General features: G+C 66.5%; 3 protein-coding genes across 5 annotated transcripts; 2 read left to right on the forward strand and 1 right to left on the reverse strand.

The window, feature by feature from the left end:
* Nucleotides 1–30: 30 nt before the first annotated feature.
* Nucleotides 31–12,995, forward strand: AGBL5 (AGBL carboxypeptidase 5). 3 transcript variants are annotated; one of them, XM_071417214.1, is made up of 14 exons: nucleotides 31–543; nucleotides 684–1,261; nucleotides 1,679–1,850; nucleotides 2,202–2,368; nucleotides 2,986–3,163; nucleotides 3,420–3,598; nucleotides 5,072–5,636; nucleotides 6,505–6,674; nucleotides 7,926–8,061; nucleotides 8,519–8,709; nucleotides 9,576–9,781; nucleotides 12,097–12,197; nucleotides 12,440–12,486; nucleotides 12,609–12,995. In XM_071417214.1, exons 1-14 carry the CDS (start codon nucleotides 31–33, stop codon nucleotides 12,895–12,897), a joined length of 3,492 nt encoding a protein of 1,163 aa, XP_071273315.1. In that variant the 3' UTR covers nucleotides 12,898–12,995. The 3 variants fall into 3 exon arrangements, 2 of the variants coding, with proteins under 2 accessions (XP_071273315.1, XP_071273316.1); XM_071417215.1 differs by lacking the exon at nucleotides 31–543 and having other exon boundaries at nucleotides 786–1,261; XR_011676863.1 differs by lacking the exons at nucleotides 31–543; nucleotides 12,097–12,197; nucleotides 12,440–12,486; nucleotides 12,609–12,995 and having other exon boundaries at nucleotides 786–1,261; nucleotides 8,519–8,778; nucleotides 9,576–9,714.
* On the reverse strand, nucleotides 12,950–13,852 carry OST4 (oligosaccharyltransferase complex subunit 4, non-catalytic). The gene is made up of 2 exons (XM_071417249.1): nucleotides 13,694–13,852; nucleotides 12,950–13,217 (listed from the first exon to the last, which is right to left on the reverse strand). Exon 2 carries the CDS (start codon nucleotides 13,214–13,216, stop codon nucleotides 13,103–13,105), a length of 114 nt encoding a protein of 37 aa, XP_071273350.1. The 5' UTR covers nucleotide 13,217; nucleotides 13,694–13,852; the 3' UTR covers nucleotides 12,950–13,102.
* Nucleotides 13,853–14,693: 841 nt separating this feature from the next.
* Nucleotides 14,694–22,202, forward strand: EMILIN1 (elastin microfibril interfacer 1). The gene is made up of 8 exons (XM_071417216.1): nucleotides 14,694–15,902; nucleotides 17,796–17,921; nucleotides 18,319–18,527; nucleotides 18,611–20,233; nucleotides 20,695–20,802; nucleotides 20,915–20,932; nucleotides 21,296–21,430; nucleotides 21,680–22,202. The coding sequence occupies exons 1-8, from the start codon at nucleotides 15,751–15,753 to the stop codon at nucleotides 22,009–22,011; spliced, it is 2,703 nt and encodes a 900-aa protein (XP_071273317.1). The 5' UTR covers nucleotides 14,694–15,750; the 3' UTR covers nucleotides 22,012–22,202.
* Nucleotides 22,203–27,567: the final 5,365 nt, after the last annotated feature.

Below are 27,567 nucleotides of genomic sequence, written 5' to 3' on the forward strand. Positions count from 1 at the left end.
ATATTTCTTCCTAATTGAAGATGGCTGTGTATGGTGGGGGGGACGGGCTGTCCAGACCCCCCCTGCACCCCCAATCCCACCCACCCCGGGGGGGCAGTGCCATGGCTGGGGTGGTTTAAAGGGGTCGAAGGAGCTGCTGGTGCCACCCCACGGGTGGGTCCCAGGGTTGGGGTGTTTGTGTGGAGTGGGGAGGTGTCAGGTTCGACCCCTGCCTCTGTTCATGTTTGTGTGTCACCCGTGGGGGTGTGTCACCTCTGTGGGTGTGCACGGGGGTTGGGAGCACCTGTGTTCTTACAGGTGTGTGTGCAGAGGCAACACTCTGTGCTCACCCACGTGTGGGCACATTCAGGTGTCCGTGCCTCCATGCACACCTGTGCTCCGTGTGTGTGTCTGTGCACAGCCCTGTCTGGTCACATCCCTGTGTCCATTCACACCCACTGTCCATTCACATCCTCGTGTCCATTCACACCTTACTGTCCACTCACACCCAGTGTCCACTCACACCCACTGTCCACTCACACCCCAGTGTCCACTCACACCCCAGTGTCCACTCACAACCCAGTGTCCATTCACACCCACTGTCTACGCACACACCCACTGTCCGGTCACACCCACTGTCCACTCACACCCACTGTCCATTCACACCCACTGTCCATTCACACCCACTGTCCGGTCACACCCAGTGTCCATTCACACCCACTGTCCACTCACACCCACTGTCTGGTCACACCCACTGTCCACTCTGTCCGGTCTCACCTCGGGGGACGCGGCCGGCGCGGAGCCCGGCGAGGGGCGTGGCCATTGCCATAGGGGGCGTGGTCCTGGCCACAAAAGGGCGTGACCAGCGGCAAAAGGGGCGCGGCCTGTCTCTGCTAGGGAGGGGCGTGGTCGAGAGGGGCTGCGGCCTCAGTGCCGCTGCGGCCGTTGCCGAGGCGCCAGCCAATGGGCGGGCAGGTTGCTGGGAGGCGGTAGCCAATGGCCGCGCGCGTTGCTGTTGCCGGGCGGCCCGTACCGGCCGTGCCGCGGCCGTCCCGGGGCGATGCCGGTCCCGGCCCTGCCGGGCCATGGAGATCCGCTGCGGGGGTCTGCTCTTCAGCTCCCGCTTCGACTCGGGCAACCTGGCACACGTCGAACAGGTGCGGCCTACAGAGCCGGGGGGCGGCCCCGCCGCCCGCGCCAGCGCTCTCCCCGCCGCCGACTACGAGTTCAATGTGTGGACGCGGCCCGACTGCGCCCACACTGAGTATGAGAACGGCAACAGGTACCGCTGGCCGGGGAACCGGGAAGGGCCCATTGGGACCGGCCGGGCTCCGCGGGGATTCATTCCCCTGGGAAAGGTTCTGGCGGGGACCCGGGAGCGGCCGGGTGCGGTTGGGGCTGTCGGTGGAAGGGGCGGCGGCGGGGTCGGGGAGCCGGTAGGGTTCCCTAGGAGGGGGCTCGGGGGGTCGGTGCCCGGGCCGGGGGGGTCTAACAGGCTCCGGCGGTACCGAGTCGGGGTGGGTGCCTCTGGAGGAGGGAGCGGTGGGGCCGGGGGGTGCCATGGGAGGGGGCTCGGGCGGTCCGGTTCCGCCCCGCCGGGGCTCCGACTGCTCCCGGCGGGGCCGGGTGGGTGCAGATCCCCGAGCGGAGAGCTCGGGGATCCCCGGGCTGGGGCTGAGGCCGCTGCTGCCTTCCGCAGGTCCTGGTTCTACTTCAGCGTGCGCGGGGGGGCCCCGGGGAAGCTGATCAAGCTGCACATCCTGAACATGAACAAGCAGAGCCGGCTGTACGCGCAGGGCATGACCCCCTTCGTGCGCACGCTGCCCGTGCGGCCGCGCTGGGAGCGCATCCGGCAGCGCCCCAGCTTCCAGGTGAGAGCCGGGAGGGACCCTGTGCTCGGGGCCAGGGCAGCTCGGGGGCACGGCCACGCTTCGCTTCCTGCGCTGCGGTGAGCCCCAGGGCCAGCTGGGCTGGGGGAGCAGCTGCTTTGTTCCTGGCATCTCCAGGGAGGCACAGGAGCAGCAACAGCTGCTGTGCCAGGGGGATAGCCAAGGGCCAGAGGGCACACGCAGTGCCAGAGGAGAGCAGGCCAGAGGAGAGCAGCAGGGGCTGTGCTGGGCTGGCTCTGCCCCCGGGCCCTGTCTGGGGAGAGCAGCAGGGGCTGTGCTGGGCTGGCTCTGCCCCCAGGCCGTGCCCAGCCCTCTCCCTGGTGTCCCTGGCAGGTGGTGGAGACACAGTTTGTGCTGTCCTTCGTGCACCGCTTCCTGGAGCACCGTGGGGCCACCACCTACTTTGCCTTCTGCTACCCCTTCTCCTACACGGAGTGCCAGGACATGCTGGCACAGCTGGACGGCCGCTACCAGGACTGCAGGCACATGTCCCCCAGCAGGTGTGCCCCCCACTTTCACCTTCCTGCCTTTTGTCCCACCTTCCTGGCCCTCACACCTTTCCTGGCCTGTGCCTGCTTGGGGTTTTTCCCCTGGGGGAGCTCTGTCTGCAGCAGGAGGGTCTCTGTGCCCTCCCTATAGCTGCCTGGCCTGTGATCCTCTGTGCCCCAGCTCTGCACAAGCAGCTTGCCCTGAGCTACCCACGGGATTCCCGAGGAGCCCTGTTGTTCTGGAGCCCAGTCCCTCCTGCCAGAATGGGTCACCTCCCTGGTGGGATGAATCCCTCAGTGCCCTGTCCCTCCTGCTGGCAGGCATTATCTCCCCGATGGGATCACCTGACCTTCTGTGCCAGTCTGTCTGTGCCTGAGCTGATCCCCCACTGCTCCCACAGCTGGGGCTTGGGCAGGGCAAACCCAGCCCTGGGCCCCTCTCCTTACCCTGAAGGAATGGCTGCTCATGCTCCCAGCAGGCTTTGAAGGTGTCTGGCAGCAAACAGCTCAGATGTGGGGTGGTCCCTGTGGGGCTGGGGCTGCTCAGCTCCCGGGGTTGTGAGTGTGGGCAGCATTCCTCATCCAGCTGGGAGCTTCTGGGGCTGGCTGAGATCCCCTCTCCCCCCCAGCCCCCTGGACTCGGTCTATTACCACCGGGAGCTGCTGTGCCACTCTCTGGACAAGCTGCGTGTGGACCTGCTGACCATCACCTCGTGCCATGGCATGCAGGAGAAGCGGGAGCCCCGGCTGGACAAGCTTTTCCCAGACACCAGCACACCCCGGCCTCACTGCTTCACTGGAAAGAGGGTGAGAGACCCCGCTGGGCTGGGCTGGGCTGGGCTGGGCTGGGCTGGGCTGGGCTGGGCTGGGCTGGGCTGGGGGCCAGCAGCCCCCATGGTGGCACCTTTCTGCAGCATCCATGGCTGTGACCAGAATGGCATTGTGGCCCCAAGGGCTGGAGCGTTTGGGCAGAGTTTGTGGAGCAAAGTCTGTGAGACCCTTCACTATCACAGAATCCTGGGGCAGGCAGGACACCCCCCTCAGCCCGTCCGTTTGTCCCCAGGTGTTTTTCCTCAGCAGCAGAGTCCACCCAGGAGAAACCCCCTCCAGTTTCGTCTTCAATGGCTTCCTGGACTTCATCCTACGGGAGGAGGACCCCCGTGCCCAGATGCTGCGGCGGATGTTCGTGTTCAAGCTGATCCCCATGCTGAACCCTGACGGGGTGCTGCGGGGCCACTACCGGTGAGTGCAGGGCCCCCTGCCCTGCCTGCCAGCCTGCTCGGGCTTTCATGGGGCTGGAAAAGTCCTCCCAGACCACTGAGGCCAACTCTTCCCCCAGGAAAAAGGAGCAGGAATGGTTTATTTGAGTATTGGTTGGTAGATGTGAGTAAAACCCTCCCAGATGACTGAGTCCAACTGTTCCCCTAAGGAAAAGGAGCAGGAATGGTTTATTTGAGTATTGGTTGGTAGATGTGAGCAAAACCCTCCCAGACCACTGAGTCCAACCATTCCCCCCAGGAAAAAGAAGCAGGAATGGTTTATTTGAGCACTGGTTGGTAGATGTGAGTAAAACCCTCCCTGACCACTGAGTCCAACTGTTCCCTCAAGGAAAAAAAGCAGGAATGGTTTATTTGAGTATTGGTTGGTAGATGTGAGCAAAAGGTGAGTGTCCTTCACTGATGGGTGTGGATGTGGAAAAGGCTGTGAGTTTGCTGAAGAGGGGATCTCAGAAAGCTGATTCAATGGTTTTTGTAACATTTATAAAATCATGGAATCCTGGATTCACTTGGGTTGGAAAAGCCCTGTGAGACCATGGAGTCCAACCACCCCCAGCACTGCCCAGGCCACCACTGACCCCTGTCCCCAAGTGCCACAGCCACAGGGCTTTTAAACTCCTCCAGGGATGAGGAATCCACCCTTGCTCAGGGCAGCCAGTGCTAGGGCAGGACAGCCCTTACCATGAAGAAAGCGTTCTCAATATCCAGCCTAAACTTTCCCTGGTTCAGCTTGAGGCTGTTCCCTCTGGTCCTGTCCCTGTTCTCTGGGAGCAGAACCTGACCCCCCCACATAGCTCCATTCTCCTGTTAGGGAGTTGCAGGGAGTCACAAGGTCCCCCCAGAGCCCCCTTTTCTCCAGGCTGAGCCCCTTTCCCAGCTCCCTCAGCCCCTCCTGGTGCTCCAGCCCCTTCCTGGTGCTCCAGCCCCTTCCTGGTGCTCCAGCCCCTTCCTGGTTGCTGTCTCTGGGGAGGATGGTGCAGGATTCTGCCACACCGTGCAGTGTCACTGCTGTGTCAGCGCTCCAAGGTGAGTTCAGCTCTGCCGGGGTGTGGAGACCCTGGGGTGGGGAGGCATTCCCTGGTCTAGGGAGACACAAGAAGCTTCCCTCAAAAAGCTGTTAGACCCCATTGGCTCCTTCCCCTGTTCCTCTGTCTGTTCCTAGGTCCCTGAGCCAGTCCTTCCCTATTCCCTGACTGGCCCTTATCTTTGTACTGCCCTGAGACCAGGGCCAGCCCCCAGGCCCCTGCAGAGGGAAACTGAGATTCTGTGTATGTGGGTGCTGGGACCTGATCACCTCACCAAGCGGCTGAATAAAACATCTGTGGATATTATGCAAAGGCCCTTTTTGCTTCCTTAGCCTGGCCTGTGCTAGCAGCAATTCAGCCTGCTGCCCCAGGCTGCCCTGGCAGGTGCTCAGGTGTTTCTGCTCTCCCTGCAGGACCGACTCGCGCGGGGTGAACCTGAACCGGCAGTACCTGCACCCCGACGCCGAGCTGCACCCCGCCGTGTACGGGGCCAAGGCCGTCCTGCTCTACCACCACGTGCACAGCCGCGTCCTGCCCGGCTCCCCGGACTGGAGGACGTTTGTCTCCCCTCTCAGCACCAGCTCGCTGAGCCTAAAGTCTCCCAACTGTCCCGTGCCAGCCGTGGAGGCTGCGTTATCGGAGCTGGACAAAACCAACAACCTCCGCAACTCCCCCGGCTCCTGGCGGGCCGGCACCCGCTCCTGCCCGGCTGACAGCAGCCCCAGGACGCCGGCCCAGGATGCCCAGCTGTCAGAGAGCTCAGAGCGAGCTGCCTGGATCCTGCCATCGAGCCACAGCAGCGAGCACTGTCAGGAGGGGCCCTGGACGCCCGCCCCAGCCCCGGTGCCCGAAGCTGAGCCCGCAGAGCCCATCGCGCCCCGGGACAGTGGCCTCGCCTACTACGTGGACCTGCACGGCCACGCCTCCAAGCGCGGCTGCTTCATGTACGGCAACAGCTTCAGCGACGAGAACGACCAGGTGAGGGCACCGCCCCAACCCGCCGTGCTGCGGCTGCCGGGACCCTCCTGCTGCTCTGCCCAGGGGCCCCAGTGCTCCTGCTGCTGGGGGAGAGGCCTGGAATCCCTTTGCAGTTCCTTCTTTTTCCTCCTCTCCTTCCTTCCTTTCTTCTTCTTCCTCCTCTCTCTCCTCCCCCAGTGTGGTGACCAGGGCAGCAGGAGGTCTCAGATTCCCGCTGGGAGCTGGTGAGGGTCAGCAGGGTGTGCTCCCATGTGGCTGTCAGGAGAGCCCATCGGGGGGTGGGCAGCATGCTCTTGAAATGTGGGTCTCCTCCAGCCAGGCCTCGTAGGCTCTTGGAGATTTATTTCACACCCAAGATAGCTCAGCTACCTTAGAAGGCATAAAATCAGCAGGATGGCTTCTGTAGTAGTGTTGGAAATAAAAAGGTTTTAATAAAAGGCAAAATAACAAAACTCTTTACAGAGAAAAACTGAGCCAGGTGCAAGAGGTCCTTGCCCCTGGTAAAACACCTCACAAAAGCCATCAATTTCTTTGTTCTCTTCTTTTTCTAGTAAATTGCTCAGGAACTTTTTGGTTCCTGTCCAACTGGCTGTCCTTAAGTTTGAGGTGAAGTCCCCAGATCTTATGAGGTGTCTTTTCACCTAATTGAGCAGAGAAACTTCTGGGCTTTTTTCCTTTTTAAGGGGACAAAGGACAGTTTTGTCACTCCATCAACAGGGGTCATATTCCTTTATACCCTGGGCACAGCTGGAGCTTGTGAGACCCTGGAGCTGTGCAGAGCAGCCCTGGTGCCACCCTGTGCTTGGCACTGGATCAGGATGAGCAGCCAAGGGCTCCCCTCACCCCTGCTGCTCCCTGCCCTCTGCAGGTGGAGAACATGCTGTTCCCCAAGCTCATCTCCCTGAACTCCCCTCACTTTGACTTCACGGGCTGCAACTTCTCGGAGAAGAACATGTACGCGCGGGACAAGCGCGACGGGCAGTCCAAGGAGGGCAGCGGGCGCGTGGCCGTCTACAAGGCCCTGGGCATCATCCACAGGTAGGGCAGCTCGGGGCCACCTGGGGGCACAGAGAGCCTCTGCTGGGGGGGATGTGGGCAAAGGGGAGCCGGTTCTGTGGGACAGACACCAGAGTGGCCCCAGGGCGGGTCAGCAGAGGCTGGGCCTGGTTGTGCCGGGTGCTGCTGCTGTGTTCCTGAGATGCAGGCTCAGCCAGGCTCCTTTCCTTCCTGTTCCTCCCCACCCCTCTGCAGCTGCTCTGGCTGCTTCTCCCTGCTCTTGCACAGCTTTCTGAGGGGAATTCTCCTCTTTCCTGCGTGTTCCTGGCTATATTGAGCTGTAATTAAGTAGAGCTGCAGTGGGCACAGCATCCCCATGGCTGTGTATGAGATTCCAGCCTCAGCCCATCAGTGATCCCGGGGGTTGGGGATGCCTGTGATCCATCCCTTTCCCACGAGGGATGGGATATTCCTGGGAACATCCCACGGGGTGAGGCAGCCAGACCCACAGACTGGAGGTTCTCTCAGTTTCCTCAGCACCAGTCCAGCCCCACAGGAGCGCACACACACGTGGGCTTTGGGCTTGGGTCACTGGGGAGCTTTGCTCTGTGGCTGACCTGGAGCAGCCCAAGCTGTTGATCCAACAGCAACATCCCAAAAAGTGCTGGGAGTGCTCCCAGTGCATGTGTGGGCCCCAGGCAGACTGGGACAGAGCTGCTCAGGTTTTCTGCTGTGCTGGCTCTGCAGTGGGACACATGGGACCAGTGGGACAGATGGGAGCCATCCCAGCTGGCAGCTCCTAGCCCACACTTCTCATCCTCCAGAAGAAAGTACTCCAAGGCACCTCGAGGGTCAGGGGAAGACTGTAGCTGCCCACTCCCTGAATTGTTGGTGGTGACAGTAGATAATTCCCTTTCTCTACCTATCAGGTACCCCCCCCGCCATTCCCCATCACCTTCCAGAGGTGACCAAGAGGTCTCCTCACAGGGACTTGGCACTTTGGGTGCCACTCTCAGACATCCACCCCGAATTCCCATCCTGCTGATCTCTGGTACATCCTCATCCCCACACAGGGCGTGGGCCGTTCCTGCTGTCAGAGGGGGCTCTCCTCAAAACCCTGCCCCTTTCCCTGCACTTCTGTGTCCTTTGGAGCAGGACCCCCTCCCTGGTGCAGTGGGACCCCCTTTCCACTGCCCCAAATCTGCTGAAGTGGCTCTGCCAGGGGAATAATGTGGGATAACCCCAGCCCTGCTGCGGGTTTGTGGGGTAACAGGGGCTCCCTCGTGCCCACAGCTACACCCTGGAGTGCAACTACAACACGGGGCGCTCGGTGAACAGCATCCCGGGGGCCTGCCATGACAACGGCCGTGCCAGCCCCCCGCCGCCGCCCGCCTTCCCCTCCCGCTACACCGTGGAGCTCTTCGAGCAGGTACGGGGCCCAGGCCAGCCTGCAGGGGGAGTGACATCCCGAGGGTGGGCTGGATTGGGGCTGTGGCTTCTTCCCTCCCCTTGCTTTGCTGTCCCAAGCTCTAGGGAGCTGCCCCTCTCCCCAGTGCCCCCACTCCCTGGCATTCTCCCTCCCTGGCATCCCCTTCCTGATGCCCTCATCTCCTCTCATGCCCCTTTTCTCCTGGTGGCTTCTTCTCCCTGTGAGCCCCTCACTACTGCTCCCCACCCCAGTGCCCCCCACTGTATCCTTCCTTCCCTGTGTCCCCCTTTCTTCCGCCGTGCTTCCCCTCTTCCTGTGCTCCCCTTCTCACTGGGCCCTCTGCTTGTGCCGCACACTCTGCTGTTCCTGCTGTCCCCCGATGCCCCTCACCTGTGCCCCACACTGTCCCGTTGCCCCTGACTCCAGTGCCCCCTCACGTGTGCCGTGTCCCGGGCAGGTGGGCCGGGCGGTGGCGGTGGCAGCCCTGGACATGGCCGAGTGCAACCCCTGGCCGCGGATCGTGCTCTCGGAGCACACCTGCCTGGGCAACCTGCGTGCCTGGATGCTGAAGCACGTGCGGGGGCTGCGCGGCACCGCCGGGGGCCCGCGGAGGAGAGGAGGTGCCAGGACCCCCCCCAGGAGCTCCACGTAAGGGCTGGCTGGGGCGAGCGTGGGAGCTGCAGGATAACGGCACTTAGAGATGATAAATGTCCCCAAGTGAGTCACCTGCCAGGGTCACCTGCCCTGGCCCTAGCTCCTCCCAGCCCTGGGAACGGCGGTTGTCAGTCCCTCTGCTCCCAGGGACAGCAAAGATGGGCACCGAGTGAACTGGTTGGGATTTGCCTGCCCCAGTAATCTGGGAGGTGTCTCCTGCATCACGTCCAGCACTGGGCTGGGATGGGACAGGCTGAGGGAGATGGAAAGGGGCTCAGCCTGAAGAAGAGGAAGCTCAGGGGGATCTTCCTCCTCTCCACAGCTCCCTGACAGCAGGGAGGAGCCAGGTGGGGGTCGGGCTCTGCTCCCAGGGAACAGGGACAGGACAAGGGGAAGTGGCCTCAGGCTGGGCCAGGGGAAGTTCAGGCTGGGTATTGGGAAGAATTCCCACCTGGAAAGGGCTGTCCAGCACAGGCTGCTCAGGGCTGCTCAGGAATCAACATTTCCAGAGGGATTTAAAGCCCTGTGGATGTGGCCCTTGGGGTATGGGGTCAGTGGTGGCCTGGGCTGTGCTGGGGAGGGGTTGGACACCATGGTGTCTAAGGCCTTTTCCAAACTCAGCAATTCCTTGGTTTGGGACTGGGGATGGGGACTCTGAGACTCACAGGGTGAGTACAGTGCAGGGCCCTGGGGCTCTCGGGGACAGTCCTGGTGACATCCTTGTCTGTCCCCAGCTGTTCAGCGGCTCCTGAGGAGGAGTCCAGGGCTCTGCACTCGGTGCTGGGCTGTGCTGGTGGGTGGAGGTGCAGAGGGGAGCCCCCTCGCCGTGCTGGGCTGACCCCCCTCTCTCGCGCCCGCAGGGGGCTGCCCACCTCGGCCTCTGACAACGCGCTGCCCCGCGCCAGGAGCTTCAGCAGCGGCGCCGCCGGGAGCGGGGGCAGCCAGCAGGACTCCCCCCGGATCCGAGCCTCCCCCAGCTTCACCCTGGGCAGCCCCAGGCCCCCGGCTGTGCCCGTGGCCTCGCAGAGCCCCGGGGCTGGCGGCGGCAGCCCGGCCCTGGGCAGAGGTAAGCCAGGCTGGGGAGCCCTTGCGCGCCTGCTGCGGCGCCTGTCCAGCTGCTGGGCCGGAGCACGGCCGTGAGGGAGCTCAGCACCTGACACAGTGACAGTGGCTTTGTGTGCAGCTGTGAGTGTGAGGGGCCTGGCCCACAGGAGGGGTCAGGGCTGGCACGGCACAGCCCAGCTGAGCTCCTGCGCCACTGGCATGTGGGGATCCCCGGGCACTGGGGCTGCAGGGAGCAGCCTAACCCTAACCCCCCTCCTGGGCCGGGACCAAAGGGCTTCTGGAGAAGCCAGCACAGAAAACCTCTGCTCAACTTCCCACTGCTCCCAAGCATTCCTGAGGCCAGCAAGGACACACCAAAGTGCCTTTCTCCTCTTTAGGCACTGGCTGGGCAACAGTAGGTTGTGACCTGTGAGCGGGCAGGGGGCACCAGGGGGTTCCCAACATGCAGAGTCCCCTCTGCTGGGGGCTGATGTGCTGCAGTGGGGTGCCAGAGTCAGGCAGGACACTGGCTGTGCCCCCTGTGCTTGCATGGCCACCGTGGGGCAGGGGCTCAGGGCTGTGGGGGGCAGGCAGTGGCAGCCCTGCAGCCCTGTGCCCACATCCACTGTGGGGCTCAGCCCTGGGGCACCGTGCTCCAAGGGCTGGGGCTGTGAGCTGGGGCAGGTGCCTCCCTGTGTGCCTGAAGCTGTGCTTGTGTTGAGCTGTGTTACTCTGGTGTCCGTCGGTCGTGTTGTGCTTGGGGTTTGCTGCCCAGCCCTCTGTCATGACTGTGTCTTGTCTGCCATGAGAACATGGTGGGGAGGAAATAAAAGGCTGATGTTCTCATGGGCACGTTGTTCCGTCTGTTCCTTTGGCCAGGCCTGCCTGGAGTGAGCCCTGGCCCCATCCCTGCCTGAAGGGACTGGGGACAGTTGGGGGCATGAGCAGGAATAGACTGTGTGAGCTGAGGGGCAGAGCCCGGTCCCTGGTGTCCCCAGGACCGACTGGCTGGGGTCTGCTGCCTCCTGTGCTCCCCACTGGCATGGCCTCCTCCAGCAGAGTGAGTGCCCCAGGGACACTGCACCCTCATGCTGCCTGGCACTGGCACCAGGACCCGGCTCTTCCTCCCCTGCCCTGGCACAGCTCATCCTGCTTCCAGCCTGGCTACTCCAGAGCTCCCCCAGCCCTGGCACAACTTGTCCAGCTTCCAGCCTGGCCACTCCAGAGCTCCCCCTGCCCTGGCATCAGCTTGGCTGCCTCCCCCAGCTCTCCCACCACCTTCTCCCCACCTACAAGGGGCCCAGCACTGTCAGCACCGCTGTGTCTGCACGGGGACCAGGGCCCAGGGGTGCTCTGAGCCCTGGCTTTGCCTTCCAAGGGCCGTGCTGGTGCCCTCAGGCTGGCTGTGCCACCCCAGCCTCTGCCCTCCCAGGCAGCAGGGAAGGAGCTGAGCGTGCTTGGAGCTGGGGTAGGCTGGAGACCCTGCTGCCCCGGTCTTGTCCCACCCTCCCCCTTCTTCCCCGTGTCCCACTGCAGCCTGGCCACACCCTGGGAGCCCAGACCTGTGTTCCTGCTGGGGTGAGGGGGTTTGCCAGACCCCCAGTGACACCCGCAGCTGCTGCTGGCCTTGCTGGCCGAGGCTGGCACCAGTTGTGCTGTTTTAGTCCAGGTGAAGCCAGCAGGGGCTGTGGCCCATCTTGCCCAGCAGAGGCTCCTGCTCCTATTTCCCACGGGGTCTGGCCCTGGCTTCCCCCCAGTGGGCAGTGTGCCCCCCACCTCACGTCTTCAGTGGGATGGGGAGAAAACTGGGTTGGGATAGACTTTAACCAGGTGAGCAGAAACTGAGGCAACTCAGGTGCATTCCTTCAGTGCTGCCCACTGCAGCCAGGCCCCCAAACACCTTCCTTTTTCCTTTTTCCCCTCAGCTCCCCTGGCTGAGCAGATGGGCCATGGCCCAGGACATAGCCCGGTTCAGAGGGCACAGCTGTGCCCCCAGCTCCTCTCTCCTGGCTAAGCCTGGCCAGCATGGTCACACCAGTGCTGTGGGACACCAAGGCAGGAGCTTGGCTGGAGCTGGGGCAGAGCCCTCTGCACAGGCAGCACAGGCTGGGACTGAGCTCTGTGCCCATCCCATCCTCCGCTGGCACCGGCCACTGCCAGGGCCACCCCTCGGTGCTGGGACCTGGCCCTGGCAAAGCTGGCAGGCAGGGACACTGCAGGGCACCGTGCCACCAGGCTGTGCCACTGTGCCCCACGATGGCCCAGCCCAGCTGGTGACTCCAGCGTGGCCCCGAGCCCTGGCCAGCAGGGCTGAGCTCTGTCTCCTCTGTCACACAGGGACCGTGCCCAAGGGCACCCGGGCAGCGCTGAGCACCAGCCACGAACCACGGGAGGCCCAGCGAGGCGGGCAGGAGCTCCAGGACATGGCACTTCTGCAGGTACCAGGGGCACCAGCAGGGAGGGACAGGGACCTGGCGTGCAGCAGGGCCCAGGGAAGGGGCTGCCCCATGGCTCTGCTGGGTGGGCCCCTTGGGGGGCTGCTGCACAGACTGGGAGCCCCTCAGGGGCTGGAGCCTCCCCAGCTGCGGGGCTCTACCAGATATTTCTGTCCCACACACCTTTCCCCAAGACAAAGGGGGACAAACACCTGGCACTGATCCTCTTCTCCCCCTCTCCACAGGTGCTGCCAATGAAGCTGAATGCCCGGAGAGCCCCAGGAAGGCCTGGGTAGGTGCTCTGCCAGTTGCGGGCTCATCGCGGAGCCCCCGGAGGCAGGGAGAGCTGGGTGAGCAGACAGCCCCGGCTGCTGGGAGCCCCGTGCCCCACTGACACCGCTCTCTGTCCCACAGGGCTCTGCCCGGAGGCCCCCGCACCCCCCGCGAGGGTGCTGAGCACCGAGGGACCCTTCCCGTGCTGGGGCAGACGCCCGCGCCCCGAGCCCCGGCCCCGCCGTCCCGGGCAGCGGCGGCGCCGGCAGAACTGCTCCGGCCCTGCTCCGCCCCGTGCCTGCAGCGCCTGGGCAAGGCCGCGGCGGCGCCTCTGTCGCTGCCCGCGCCGGGGCTGTCCCCCCCCGGGGCCCCGCAGCACCGATCCCCGCTGGCCCGGCTGCTGCCCACGGCGCCGCTGCTGCTGCGCTGAGCCCCGCCCGGCCCCGCTCCTCCCGCGGGGTGTTGGTTATAACGTCACACGGTTTTGTCGTGTATCATCGTGTTTCCGTTAAAGCCGGTTTGGAAGAAGCTCGGGCTCGCGCCTCTCGGGGCGGCCCCGCGGGAGGGAGGCAGGGAGGGCCGGGCGGGACGGGCGGGAGCGGCGGCGCCGCGGGGCCATGGCGGGCGGGCTCTCCTCACTCCTGCTTCTTGGGGTTGTTGACGGCCACGTAGTGGTACAGCACGACCAGCAGGAAGAGCGAGACGCCCAGCATGTTGGCGAAGATGGCGAGCTGCACGTCCGTGATCATCCTGCGGGCCGGGGGAACGGACACGCTGGCATCCCGCGAGGGGACCCGCCACCGGCGGCACCCGCTGAAGCGGCACCCACCGGCTCCAGCCCCTGCCCAGACCGCCCGGTGCCCCGGCTCCCGCCCCTGCCCGGTCCCCCCGGTGCCCTGCTCTCCCCCCGGTTCCCGTTCCTCCCAGGGCCCCCCGGTGCCCCGCTCTCCCTTCGGTTCCCTCCCCTGCCCGGTCCCCCCGTTCCCGCTCTCCCCCCGGTGTCCCGACTCCCGCTCCTTCCCGGTCCCCCGGTTCCCGTTCCTGCCCGGTGCCCCGCTCTCCCCCCGGTGCCCCGCTCTTCCCCCGGTGCCCGTTCCTGCCCGGTGCCCCGCTCTCCCCCCGGTTCCCGTTCCAGCCCGGGCCCAATGGGGCCCCGCTCTCTGTCCCGTTCACGCTCTCCCCCCGGTTCCCTCCCCTGCCCGGTCCCCCCGGTGTCCCGCGCTCACGCTCCGGCCCCGCCGCTCGGACACGTCTCCCTGCGTGCGCCACTTCCGGCCGCGGGGCACGGCGGGAGACGCCCGGCCCCGGCGGTGACGTCACGGCAACCGGGCCCCGACTAAGCGGCGGGCTCGCGGCTGCGGTGACGTCACGGCGCCTAGCCCCTCCCCGCCGCGGTGACGTCACTGTCGCGCCCCGCCCCCTGGCGGCCGCCGGCGGCTCCGTCTCCATACAAGGCGCGGCGCGAGGGCGGGGCGGGGCCGGGCGGCCCCGGGGCGGCCGCGGCTAATTAGCACTAATGAGCCTAATGACAGCTCGCTGCGGCTGCTGACAGCGGGCGGGGCCGCGGGGCCTCGCGGGGATGGGCTGCACTGGGCTTTGCACAGACGTACTGGGGCGTACTGGGCTGTACTGAGCTGTGCTGGGCTGTACTGGGAGCTGCCGAGCTGTGCCGAGCTGTTCCGGGCTATACTGGGAGCTACTGGGCTGTACTGTACTGGGCTGTACTGTACTGGGCCGTACTGGGCTGTGCTGGGCCGTACTGGGAGCCGCTGGACTGTACTGGGCCGTACTGGGCTGTACTGGGCAGTACTGGGAGCTGCTGGGCCGTACTGGGCCGTACTAGGCTATACCGGGCTGTACTGGGCCGTACCAGGCTGTACCGGGCTGTACTGGGCTATGCTGGGCCATACTGGAGGTACGCCGGGCCACACGGAGCTGGGGTGTGCTGCGATGTGTGGGTCACACTGCGGTGGCCTGCGGGGTCTGGCACGTGTTGATGGTCCCTACTCGAGGGGCCCCAGCACCGAGTCCCCCCGGGGTCCTGCCCGCACCCCGGGCCCATCCCTGTGCCCCCCACGCTCGGCCCCGGAGCCCCAGCGCGGGCTGGAGTCCCCTGGGACACGGCCAAGAGACGGCCCCCGCAGCCCCCCACAGATCCCCATAGCCCCACACGGCCCCCACAGATCCCCACAGCCCCACACGGCCCCCACAGATCCCCATAGCCCCCCACGGCCCCGGGAGCACGGAGGCGATGCCACCATCCCCCTCGGGCACAAGCACGGCTGGCCCCCGGCCAGGCCCAGCCCGGCCCCCTCAGCCCCGCGTCCCCTCCCGGTGTGTCCCTCCCCCGCATCCCTTCCCGCGGTCCCTCCTCCTCCAGCTGCCGCCAGCTGTTTGTGCTTAACCCTCGCTCCCCGCGGGCGGGGGGTTCCCGCGCCTGACGTCACCGCGGGGCCGCGGCCAAGGCGTGATGTCACCGTGCGGCCGTGACGTCACCGCGAGGGCCGGGGAAGCCATGGCATCACCGTGGGCTCGGGGCCACGGCGGCCCGAGGTGGCCGCGGTGTGACCGCTGCCGTCCCAATGTTCCCAGTGTCCCCGGTGTCCCCAGTGTCCCCAGTGTCCCCAGCACGGTGTCGGGGTGGGGCCGGGGGCGCGGGGCAGCACCGGGCTCGGTGCTGGCACCGGGACGTGTCACCCGGCACGGGCTCACGGGCACGCGGGGACGTGGCACTGCAGGATGCGGTGCCGGTGCAGGGACCTGTGGCCGCTGTGCCCAGCGCGGGCTGAGCACCGAGGCCACCGGCGGTCACCGAGACGCGGGGCACGGTGCGAAGCCGATGCCGGAGCCGGTGCCAGCGGCGGCCGTGGGGCACCGATGGCCGCGGCGGGCCGGTGCCGCAGCGGTAGCCGCGGCCGCCTCGCTGGCCGCCCGCGCCCTGGCCCCCCGCCCGGCCTCCCTGGCTGCCCCGGCCCCGGCCCGGCCTAACGAGGAGCAGATGTGGCGGCGGCGGGGCCGGCGGGGGCCGCGGTGCCCGGCGCGGCTGGGGCGGGGGCCGCGGCGGGCAGGAAGCGGGGGGCCCCGGGGACCCCGGCGGCGGGCAGCGGCGGCGGGGCGGCTCTGGTGGCGAGGGGCTGGCCGAGGGGCGGCCGGGGGGAGGGCAGAGCCGAGCCGAGCCGTGCCGAGCCGCCCAGAGCCGCGGAGCCGCGACGGGACGCCACATGCGGTCCTGAGGCGCGCCGGACCGGGCTGACCGAGCCGAGCGGAGCCGCCCCAGCCCAGCATGGCACCCTGGCTCTGGCCGTGCCTTCTGGCCGCGCAGGCCCTGGCCGCCAACTTCCCCTCCCGGTACAGCCTCTACACCGGCGGGGCCGCCCCGCTCGCCCCCGGCCCGGCCGCGGCCCACAGCGGTGCCCGGGCCGCCAGCCGGCACAGGTAGGAGCCACGAGCACCGGGACGCACCGGGACGCACCGGGCGGCGGCGGGGACGCGGAACGCGGCCCCCACCCCGCTGCCACGGGAGCCCCGGCGCCGGGCAGGCACCGGCACGTGCCACGTCCAGCCCGGGGGGCGGCGGGGCGGGCGGGGGTCCCCGAAGCGGGGGCGTCACCCCGGGCCCGGCACGGGCGGGCAGTGGGCGCACGTGGAGGGTCGGGATCGCGGGCCGGTCCTTGCTCGGCATCACGCGTGGGTCAGCGCTGCCGGAGAGGGGCACCGGCACCCTCTGGCATCCCCGTCCCGTCTCGGACCGCGGGCAGCGTGGGGCCGGGGGTCGGGGCGTTGCAGGGGCGCGGGGCTGGGGGCGGCCCCACGCTGGGTTGGGGTCACAGCGTATTCACCGGGGACACATCAGCGCCGCAGCGGCGTGGCCGCAGGGCTGGGACTGCCCTGGCCCCGCGGTGGCCCCGGGGGGGGATGGCGGGACCTGGCCCCAGCGCGGGGTCCCCGGGGAGGGGCGCCTCCGGTCCGGCCGTGGGGCACGGGCACGGTGAAGCCTTTTCGTGCGGCTTTGGGGGCTCAGGGGGGCTCTGCAGGGGTCGGGGTGAGCAGCGCTCCGTCCCCGCGGCTCGGGGAGCGCGGGGGGTGCCCCCAGATCCTGCCCTTTTAGGGGAGCTCTGGTCCCGTCCCTCGCCTGGGATGGGCACAGCCCCGGTGCGGGGCGGTGGGACCCCAGGGCAGCCCGGGGGTCCCGAGGCCTCGCGGGTGCGGGGCTGGGATGGCGGGGGAGAAGAGGGGGGCCGTCGGTCGGCTCAGGAATTCCCGGCGGCCCCCGGGGAGGAGCTGGAATCCAGCCGGGGCCTGAGGGGAACCAGCCGCGCTGACGGGAACCGGCCGCCGCACCGGGGCCCCGCGGCGGGGACCCAGGGCCGGGGGCCGCTCCCCGGGGGGCTGCCCGGTGGGGCTGGGGGGCCCGAGCGGGGCCCGGGCTTCGGGTCCCGACCATATAAGGCTGCAAGGACGGGGTCCCGGCAGCGGGGCGAGGCTGCAGTCCCACGCGGGGGGGCTCGGCTCCCGCAGCCTGGGGCGCTGCGCTGGCACCGCTGCGTGGCTGCTGCAGGGCACGGAGGGGCAGGGACACGGGGGCACACACGGGGCAGCACGGAGGGGCAGGGACACGGGGGCACACACGGGGCAGCACGGAGGGGCAGGGACACGGGGGCACACACGGGGCAGCACGCAGGGTGCCCTCCCTGGGCCGGGCAGGATGCACGGCACGGTGCGATGGGGTGTGGGCACCCTGCTCCCGGCAGAGCCCATCCCTGCGGGGCTCCCGAGGGCAGCCGGGGCTGGGGGCTGCAGCCGGGTCTGCAGGGGTCGCCAGGCACGGCTCAGAGGCTGTGCTGGGGCAAGATCCGGCCCATTAACCCGCATCGGGGCGTGACGGTGCTACCGGTGGGGCTGGTTGGGCAAGCACAGGAGCGCGCCGGGGGATCCGGGGTGTGGCCAGAGGGGCCGCGGTGTGCTGAGGGATGCGGGCTGTGCCTGGGGAGCTGCAGTGTGCCAGGGAAGGCCTGGGGCAGGGCGCGTTGCTGTCTCTGCCGGGTGATGCCTGCGATGCCTGGTGTGCACCAGGATGCTCTGCACGGTGTGTGCTGGAACAATGCCCGCTGTGTGCTGGGATGATGCTGGGTCCATGGCAGGGCAGCTCCAGTGGCTGCTCGGTGCTGGGATGCCAGGACAGCGTGTGGTGTGTGCCCAGATGGTGCCCAGATGATGCCCGGCGCCTGCCGTGCTCGGTCCGTACCAGGACGATGCCCGGTGTGTGCCGGGGTGACACCGTGTGCCAGCGCCCCCCGGCTGTGTGCCCTGACCCGCTCCCTCCGGCAGGAACTGGTGTGCCTACGTGGTGACACGCAGCGTGAGCTGCGTGGTGGAGGATGGCGTCGAGAGCTTCATCAAGCCGGACTATCAGCCCTGCCCCTGGGGGCAGCTCCAGTGCCCCCGAGTCCTGGCGTGAGTGGGGCCGGGAGGGCTCTGGAGGGGCTCGGGGCGTTCTGGGGGGTCAGCACAGAACCAGGGCGGGCCGCGGCCGCGCCGCCGCCGCTGGTGTTTACCCACCCTGGGGTCATGTTTACTTTTGCGCAAGAGTCAGCGACCTCAAGCTGTGACCGGCCACTGTCCCCCTGTGACGTGCGGCAGAGCCCTGGGGCACCCCGCGGCTCTCGGGGCCAGCGCTGGGGTGGCACTGGGGTGGTGGGGCCGGTGACAGGGCTGGGCAGGGCCAGCCCCCTGGCCGCTGAGCAAAAGGCCGGCTCTGCTGGGTCAGGCCACGGCCTGTGCTGGCTCTGGCTCTCTGGGGCAGCCCCGCGCCCCTCCTGGCGCCCCCCAGCCCCGTCCCGTCCCCCTGCAGGTACCGCAGCTTCCTCCGGCCCCGCTACAAAGTGTCCCAGCGCACGGTGTCGGAGCTGGCCTGGCGCTGCTGCCAGGGCTACTCGGGGCCGGACTGCAGCGAGGGCCCCGCTCCAGCGTCCCCCCAGCCCACAGGCCGCCCCCCGCCCCGGCCCGGCCGACCCACGCTCTCCGGCTTCGGCAACCCCCTCAGCGGCCTGGGGGGTGAAGGTAGAGCTGGGGCATGCGGGGATGCGGGGACACGCGTGTGGCCTGCCCCTGTCCCTGCCCCTGACCCGGGCGGTGCACGGCAGGCGGCGGCGACACCGAGAAGGTGCGGCGGCTGGAGGAGCAGGTGCGGCGGCTGAGCGAGCAGCTGGAGGAGCTGCGGGCCGGGCAGGAGCCGCCGCGGGCGGCCGTGGAGGGGCAGCCCGGGGGCCAGCAGCCGGCGGACGCGGAGAGGTCAGAGGTGCGGGAGGCGCTGAGCCACCTTCAGCGGCGCCTGGAGGAGCTGGAGAGCCGCCTGCAGCGCACCGAGGGCGGCCGGGACGGCGCGGGGGCTCCGGGGGGCGCGGGGACGGCGGCGCTGTACGAGCTGGAGCAGCGGCTGCAGGAGCTGTGCGCCGCCTGCACCACCGGCACCGAGGGGCTGCGGCGGCAGGCGGCCGAGCACCGGGAGCGGATGCGGGCGCTGGAGAAGCTGGTGGAGTCGGTGGACCAGCGCAACAGGGATGCGGTGGAGTCGGTGCAGAAGCACATCAGCAGCCTGAGCGGCCGCCTGGCCCCCGCCCCCGCCGCTCCCCCGCCCCCGGACGTGCTCCGCCGCCTGGCCGAGCTGGAGCGGCGGCTGCAGGGGCTGCCGGTGCCGGCGGCGGGGCCGGGGCAGGGACCGGTGCTGGCGCGGCGGCTGGCCGAGCTGGAGGGGCGGCTGAACGCCTCTCGCGCCGGCCCGTGGCCCTCCGAGCCCGAGGGGCGGCCGGGCGGGCTGCCGGGGCGCCTGGCCAACCTCAGCCGGGCCGTGGAGGGGCTGGCGGCCAGCGGGGCGCAGCGCGGAGCCCGCCTGGAGCAGCTCGAGGGGCTGCTGGCCCGCTGCGGCCACCCGTGCCCGGGGCAGGACGGGGCGCTCGGCCCCCGCCTCGGGCAGCCCGAGGACACCGAGGCGCTCTGGGAGGACGGGCTGGCCGGGACCCTGGGCGGGCTGCGGGGGGAGGCGCTGGCCGAGGAGCTGGAGCAGCTCCGCAACCGGACAGGGCGGCTGGAGGCGGCTCTGGAGGAGCTGAGCGGTGACCCCTGCGCCCGGCCCTGCGCCTCGCCGCTCCCCCGGGAGCCGGAGCGGCTCCCGCCCGGCCCCGCGGAGCCCGAGGAGGAGCCGGAGGCGCCGCTCGAGGGCTTCGGCGTCTTCGGGGGCCCGTCCCCGTCGGAGCTGGGGGTGCTGCGCGGGGAGCTGGCGGCGGCGCTGGCAGCCCTGAGCGGGCTCAACGCCACCGTGGAGGGGCTGCAGGACGCGCTGGACGAGCAGGACGCGCGGCAGCGCCAGCTGAGCGCCGCCACCGACCGCGTGGTGGCCGAGCTGGACCAGGCGGCGGCGGCGTCGGCGGCGCGACAGGCGGAAAGCGAGGAGCGGCTGGAGGCACTGGCGCGGGAGCTGGCGCGGGCCGGGGGCTGCCCCGCGGGGCTGGAGCCACGCGTGGCCAAGCTGGAGGGGGTCTGCGAGCAGCTGGAGGCGGTGGCCGGGGGGCTGCGGGGCGTCCGCGAGGGGCTGGGCCGGCACGTGGCGGGGCTCTGGGGCGCCGTGCGGGAGCTGAACGCCACGGCCCGCGGCCAGGCCGCCCTGCTGGACAAGGCGCTGGAGCTGCCAGCCCGGCTCGGCGCCCTCAACGCCAGCCTGGGGCACCTGCGAGGGGAGCTGCAGCGCCTGGCACGGCTGGAGCGACACGGTGCGGGGACACGGGCGACACCGGGGGCTGCGGGGACACGAGGGGACCTGGGGCACCGCGGGGGGACAGGGCATGCAGGGGATGGGGGGGGGCATGGGGGGCACCTGGGGCTGCGGGAACGGAGGTGGAGGTGTGGGGACATGAGGGGATATGGGGATGTGGGGGCACGAGGGGACACGGGGATGTGGGGATATGGGGATGTGGGGACTCGGGGATGTGGGGATATGGGGATGTGGGGACACGAGGGCACATGAGAATGTGGGGATATGAGGATGTGGGGACACCAGGAGTGCTGCAGTGGGTGTGGGGACGCAGGGGCTTGGCTGGGGATGCTGTGCTGTGGGGCACAGGCCCACAGGAGGATCCTGGCTGTGGGGCTGCAGTGTGTGGGGACAAGGGGACATCACACGTGGGGCACTGGCCGTGGGGCCAAGGTGGCTCTAACGCCCTCCTCTCTCCAGGCCCCCCTGGCCCTCCTGGCCCTGCTGGCCCCATGGGTGAGATGGGCCCTCCTGGCCCCTCTGGGCCCCCTGGCAAGGACGGAGAACAGGGTCCCATGGGCCCCCCCGGTAAGGCTCAGCCCCCCCTGTGCCCCTGACCACGCTGGTGTGGCCGGACCCCGTCCCCGGGGGTCCTGCCCCAAACTGGCCCTGCAGCAGCCCCTCCTCATCTTTCCTGCAGGGCTGCCCGGAGAGAGAGGTAGGGCTGGGGCTTGGGGTGTCAGGAGGGCCACGGGGGGCTGGGGGCACGCAGGGAGCTGGGGGGCTGCGGGCTGGGGGGTTTGACAGGGGAGCAGGGGGGGCTGCGGGCTGGGGGGTTTGACAGGGGAGCAGGGGGGGCTGCGGGCCGGGGGCTTACAGGGGGAGCAGTCTGGGCTGGCATGGGGAGGCACAGCGTGGCTGGGGAGCAGGGGGCGCTGGGGATGGGGTCAAGGGGGGCACGGGCACTGCAGGGGCGGGTGTGGGTGTGGAGGGGTGGTGGGGTGTGGGGGACAGGGGCTGCTGGGCGGCAGAGCGGGTGAGGGACGGGGCACGGCGGTGCCTGACGCTGCCCCGTGCCCAGGCGCGGTCGGGGAGCCGGGCTCGGTGCCCCGCGTCGCCTTCTCGGCTGCGCTGAGCACGCAGCGCACGGAGCCGGGCACCGTCCCCTTCGACCAGGTGCTGCTCAACGACGGCGGCGCCTACGACCCCGAGACGGGTGAGGGCCCGCGGGGGTGCTCTGGGGGCTGTGGGGTGCTCGTGGGGTGAGGGATGCTGCAGCAGGGGCTGTGGGGAGGCGGAGGCTGCAGAGTCACGGGTGCGCGATGCCGCGAGGGGCGGCAGCCCGGGGCTCTCGGACGGTGCCGTGCCCGTCCCGGGATCCCCCGCTGACCTCGGGACGGTGGGATGCGGCTCTGGGGGCACCCGCGGTCCCGGCAGGTCCCTGACCCCCCTGTTCCTGCGGCAGGCACGTTCACGGTGCCGGTGTCCGGGCGGTACCTGGTGAGCGCGGTGCTCACGGGGCACCGGGGCGAGGCGCTGGAGGCCGTCCTGTCCCGCTCCGGCCACGGCATCGCCCGCCTCGACTCGGCTGGGTTCCAGCCCGAGGCGCTGGAGAAGGGGCCGGTGGCGGCGCGGGGCCCCAGCCCCGGTGCCCTGGGCGTTTTCAGCCTCCTGCTGCCGCTGGCGGCCGGCGAGACGCTCTGCGTGGACCTGGTGTCGGGGCGCCTGGCGCACGCCCCCGACGAGCCGCTCACCGCCTTCAGCGCCGCGCTGCTCTACGACTCCGAGGAGCCCTAGGGCCGCCGGGGCCCCTTAGGGGCACAGCCGGGCCGGGGGGTCCCCCCCGCCCGCCGGGACCCCCACCCCGTTATTTATCAGCACCCCCCGCCCTCGCTGTCCCAGCGCCGCACGCTCCGGCCCCGCACCGCCCCCCACGCCCCCCGCGGCCCCACCGCCCCCACAATAAAGATGCGGCACCGGGTTTTGTACCCGCGGCTCCGGGTGCGTCCCTCGCCGCGGGGAGGGGCTGGGGAGGGGCTGCTGCCTGCCAGGTGTCACCGTGTCACCAAACTGCCCGGTGTCACTGAGCTGCCAGATGTCACTGTGTCACCAAACTGCCCGGTGTCACTGTGTCACTGAGCTGCCAGGTGTCACCGTGTCACCAACCTGCCCGGTGTCACTGAGCTGCCAGGTGTCACCCAGCTGCCAGGTGTCACCGTGTCACCAAACTGCCTGGTGTCACTGTGTCACTGAGCTGCCAGGTGTCACCGTGTCACCAACCTGCCTGGTGTCACTGTGTCACCAAACTGCCCGGTGTCACCGTGTCACCAACCTGCCCAGTGTCACCGTGTCACTGAGCTGCCAGGTGTCACCGTGTCACCAACCTCCCCAGTGTCACCGTGTCACCAACCTGCCCGGTGTCACTGTGTCACCAAACTGCCGGGCGTCACCGTGTCACTGAGCTGTGAGGTATCACTGTGTCACCAAACTGCCCCATGTCACCGTGTCACCGAGCTGCCAGGTGTCACCGAGCTGCCTGGTGTCACTGAGCTGCCCGGTGTCACCGTGTCACCAAACTGCCCAGTGTCTCTGAGCTGCCAGGTGTCACTGTGTCACCAAACTGCCCGGTGTCACTCTGTCACCGGGCTGCCAGGTGTCACTGAGCTGCCAGGCGTCACCATGTCACCAACCTGCCCGGTGTCACTGTGTCACCGAGCTGCCAGGTGTCACCGAGCTGCCAGATGTCACTGAGCTGCCAGGTGTCACTGTGTCACCCAGCTCCATCATGGCCCAGCATTGTCCCCCCTGTGCACAGCAGGATGGGGGTTTAGGGCAGGGCTGGAGGGGGTTCCCAGCTGGTTTGGGTGTGGTTCACTGGGATGGGAGCTGCTGGGACTCCCAGGTGCCGTGTCCTGGGGTGCTGGGGCAGCTCCAGGCCCCCGTGCCCTCAGGTGAGGGCTGTGCTGGGGGTGACAGGCAGGTACCTGCCCGGGGGGGGGTCCTGCAGTGCCACTGAATCCCCCTCAGGGGGGCTTTCACCCCCTGCTCCTGGGCCAGCTGAGGTAACCCCATTGCTCCCCTTCAGGGCTGTTTGCTGGGCTGGCAGGGCCTGCCAGGGATCAGGGGGGCTGTGCCCAGCCCTGTGCCCCCTATGCCCAGCCCTGTGCCCCCTGTGCCCAGCCCTGTGCCCTGGAAGGGGTGGGATGGAGGGGTGAGAGGTCCTGGAGTGTCCATGGAGGAACAGGCTCCAGGCTGGGTCTGGGGCACTGGCACCTCCTTGGAGATTTAGGTGGTTTTGGTGCAGAAAGATCAGATTTGGGGCCAGGCAGGGGGGGGGGGGGGGGGTCCAGCCCCAGTCTGTGCCCCCACTGCTGTGGGAGCTCATTCATGGTGAGGTTGGGACTGAGCCTTTTGTCCCCAGGTGCTCTTGGCATCTTCAGGTGAGCACCAGTGGCTTTGTCTGTCTGTCTGTGTGTCTGTGTGTCTGTCTGTGTCTGGGCTCTTTAACAGCTCATTGGGGGTTGGTGTGGGACAGGGTCAGTGCTGGTTCTGTTAATGCAGCTCCACTGCTGGTGATGTGTAAAAATGTGTGAGAAAAATCATCAAATCCCAGGGTGGTTTCAGTGAAAAGAGACCTTCAGGACCACCCAGTGCCAGCCCTGCCATGGCAGGGACACCTCCCACTGTCCCAGGGTGTCCCAGTGTCCAGCCTGGCCTTGGGCACTGCCAGGGATCCAGGCTGGGCACCCTGTGCCAGGCCTGCCCACCCTGCCAGGGCACAATTCCCAATTCCCAAGATCCCATCCAGCCCTGCCCTCTGGCACTGGGAGCCATTCCCTGGCTCCTGTCCCTGCAGGCCTTGTCCCCAGTCCCTCTGCAGCTCTCCTGGAGCCCCTTCAGGCCCTGCCAGGGGCTCTGAGCTCTCCCTGGATCCTTCTCCAGGCTGGACATTCCCAGCTCTGCCAGCCTGGCTCCATGGCAGAGGAGCTCCAGCCCTGGAGCAGCTCCGTGGCCTCCTCTGCACCCACTTTTATCAGCTTCTATTCAGGATCAGTGGGATCCCTGCTCACAGCCAGGCTCTCCTTCTGCCCTGCTCTGGGGCAGCAAATCCCAGCGTGAGCAGAATCTCTGGGGAATTGTTTCTGTGGGATGGGATTCCTGCTGTCAGCAGCAGGGGGAGATCCAGAGCCGTGCCAGGAATTCCTGGAGAGGAGGGAACTGAAGGCCGGGAAGGGCTCAGCCTTTCTGCACTGTCCCTCCACTGTGTCCTCTTGGAAGGTTCCCTGTGCCACCCCGGATCATCCCCGGGCCATGACGGCCCTGGCCCCTCTCTGCCCGTGGGGATCAGGGATTCCTGCGGGTTCCTTTGTGAGATTCACCAGCCTGAGGAGGATCATTGTCCTCCTAACCACGAGCAGAAAGAGTTTATAAGGAAAATGGGTGTGAGTCTTCCTACAGCTCCTGGAACCACGGAAAAGCCACGATTCCATCAAATATTCCTGACCACCCCCAGCACTGCCCAGGCCACCCCTGTCCCCTGTCCCCAGGTGCCACAGCCACAGGGCTTTGAAACCCTCCAGGAATGGGCACCCCAAACCTCCCTGGGCAGCTGTGCCAGGGCAGGACAGCCCTGTCCAGGTGGGAATTGTTCCCAATGTCCACCCTGAGCCTGCCCTGGCCCAGCCTGAGGCCATTTCCCCTTGTCCTGTCCCTGTTCCTGGGAGCAGAGCCCGACCCCCCCTGGCTGTGCCCTCCTGGCAGGGACTTGTGCAGAGCCACAAGGGCCCCCTGAGCCTCCTTTGCTCCAGGCTGAGCCCCTGCCCAGCTCCCTCAGCCCCTGCTGGGGCTCCATTCCCTGCCCAGCTCCCTCAGCCCCTGCTGGGGCTCCATTCCCTGCCCAGCTCCCTCAGCCCCTCCTGGGGCTCCATTCCCTGCCCAGCTCCCTCAGCCCCTCCTGGGGCTCCATTCCCTGCCCAGCTCCCTCAGCCCCTCCTGGGGCTCTGGACTCTGTGCCCTTCCAGTGCCCTGTGGCTCTCAGCTGGGTCCCTGTCACGGCCATTGCAGGGTTAATCCCCCTGGGCAGAGCAGGGCTGGGGATGCTCAGGCTCCTTTGGGCACAGGAGGATGGGGCGGGGGCAGCTGAGGAAGATTTACTGTTAATTATGGTTAATCCTTTATTGTTAATTATGGTTAATCCTATATTAGATTGTCCTTTATCCATCGTCCATGAACCCTCACTATCCACGAACGCTCTCCAGAAAGGGAGGTGGGCAATGAGCCACTGAGCAGGGGGAGATCAGCTGGATCTGCTGGGAAGTGAGAGGGCTCCTAATTACCCCATAATTAGTTGGGTATTGGAACCCTGGATGCTGGGAATTCCAGACTTTCTGTGCTGACACACTCTGAGCCCCAGGAGAGCACTGCATTTGACCTGAGGCTGTGGAGAAGCTTCCAGAATTGATTGAGAGCACTGGGATTGTGGGTGTGGAGTTGGGGAGAAGTGTGTGATGTCACAGGGTGGAAAACTTGGAGTTTGGGGTTTTAGGATATGGTAATAAATATGGGGCAGGATGGAGGTTTTAGGGTGGAGGCTGGTCTTTCTTCACCACCTTCTTCTCCTTCTTCTTTACCTTCTTCTTCTCCACCTTCTTCTCCTTCTTCTCCTTCCTCACCTTCTTCTCCTTCACCTCCTTCTCCTTCCTTGCCTTCTTCTTCTCCTTCTTCACCTTTTTCTTCTCCTTCTTCTCCATGGGTTTAGGTGGTGTTTTGTAACTGGACAGAAAAGCCCACCCTGCAGACTTTGAGGGATCAGTTATTGGGTTAAAAGTGAAAATAATTTAGGTGTCATTTCTTAATTGGGTAGTTTAGCTTTAAAAGACCTTGTACAAGAGACAGTTGGCCATTTTGTGCCTTGTTACAGAACTCACTGCTGTGAGACTGCAACACAGGTAAGAAATAACAAACACCTGAGTCTGAACATGAACCATCCCCTCGAGTGCCTTCAATCCCGACCTGCACAGGGGCAGGAAGAAGAAGCCAAAGGCCCCAGCTGGGGGTGCCGTGTGCCTGAGGGCGGGAGGAGCCCAGGGCTGTCCCCCTGAGGCTGCCGTCCCTGGGGATTTTGGGGCAGAGCACTCAGTGAAACCCGGACCAGGCCGGGATGTTGGACACGTCACTGACTCCCAGCCCGGGGATCAGCACCCCCTGAGCTCCTGCACCCCCTGGTGCATTTTCACACCACAGCATTATTACAGGCATCAGAGAGAACAGAACTAAGGATGTGATGGGGCAGAAATGACAATCGATTTTAAATCACAAAGGATTCTCGAAAGTCATTTGATACCAGCTGCTGGTTAATGCGCTGGGTGGGGCAGCCTCCATCCACCAGGCTGCTCCCAGCTGGGTGCAAGTCCTGGTACAGCCAAGGTGCTTCCTGAACGTGGAAAATGTGTATTTTATGTGGTTGGCTTTTCACAAATATTAAAGTGAATATGATATGTGTTATGTTAGAAAGTGATGCTGTATTAATTCTCTTCAGTAGTGTGTTAAATACAGTTTTAGGTTATAACATAATGTTAAAATAGAAACTATCCTATGTAAGATTTTTTTTTAAAGAGAGGAATGAGGTACTCTCACTGGGATAGCAGCCACAGGACACCTAAACCTTTCTGAGAAAGAGAATTTATTGCTCCCTTATCAGAACAAACGAACTCCTTCCTGCCTTGCTCAGCCCTGAAGATGTTTAAGAGGAAGAAGCTGACACTGCCCAGACAGAATCCTGTGTTTGAATGGAATTTATGCATCATGGATGAGCTGTATGAATATGCGACAGGCTGTTGCTTTTAAGGGTTAATCCTCTGTTAACGTGGGTCCTTTTTCAGGCTTATTTTGCCCAGAAAAGGTACCTGGACTGTCCTTAACTCTTTGTTTTTATTGTCTCATATTGTCCTAAATCCCAATTGTCCAAATTATTATTACTCTAATTATATATATATATAATGTATATAATTTATAAATTTTATGTATATATATAATTATAAATTTTAAAAGCAGGTGATTGGCATTTTTCGCTCTGAGGATCCTCCCTGTCCCAGAGCCTCACAGAGCCCAGCAGTGACAGCAGTGACAGCAGTGACATTCCCTGTCCCCGGTGCCTCAGGCTGGTTCGTGGCTCTGACCCCTCTCCAGGCTCAGCTGCCTCGGGCCGGGCTTTCCCCGCTCCTCCCCTCGCCCCTGGGCTCTGCCCAGCCCAGCCCCTGCTCTCCCATCTGAGCAATCGCTGTCCCCAGGGTCCCTGCACGGGCTGGCCCCCAGACAGAGCTCGCTGTGAGCCCTGGGGTGCGGGGGCACCCC

The sequence above is a fragment of the Agelaius tricolor genome, unplaced genomic scaffold, assembly GCF_023055355.1.
Source record: "Agelaius tricolor isolate 1412-34295 unplaced genomic scaffold, bAgeTri1.0.p SCAF_68, whole genome shotgun sequence".
In the NCBI taxonomy this organism is placed as follows: domain Eukaryota; kingdom Metazoa; phylum Chordata; class Aves; order Passeriformes; family Icteridae; genus Agelaius; species Agelaius tricolor.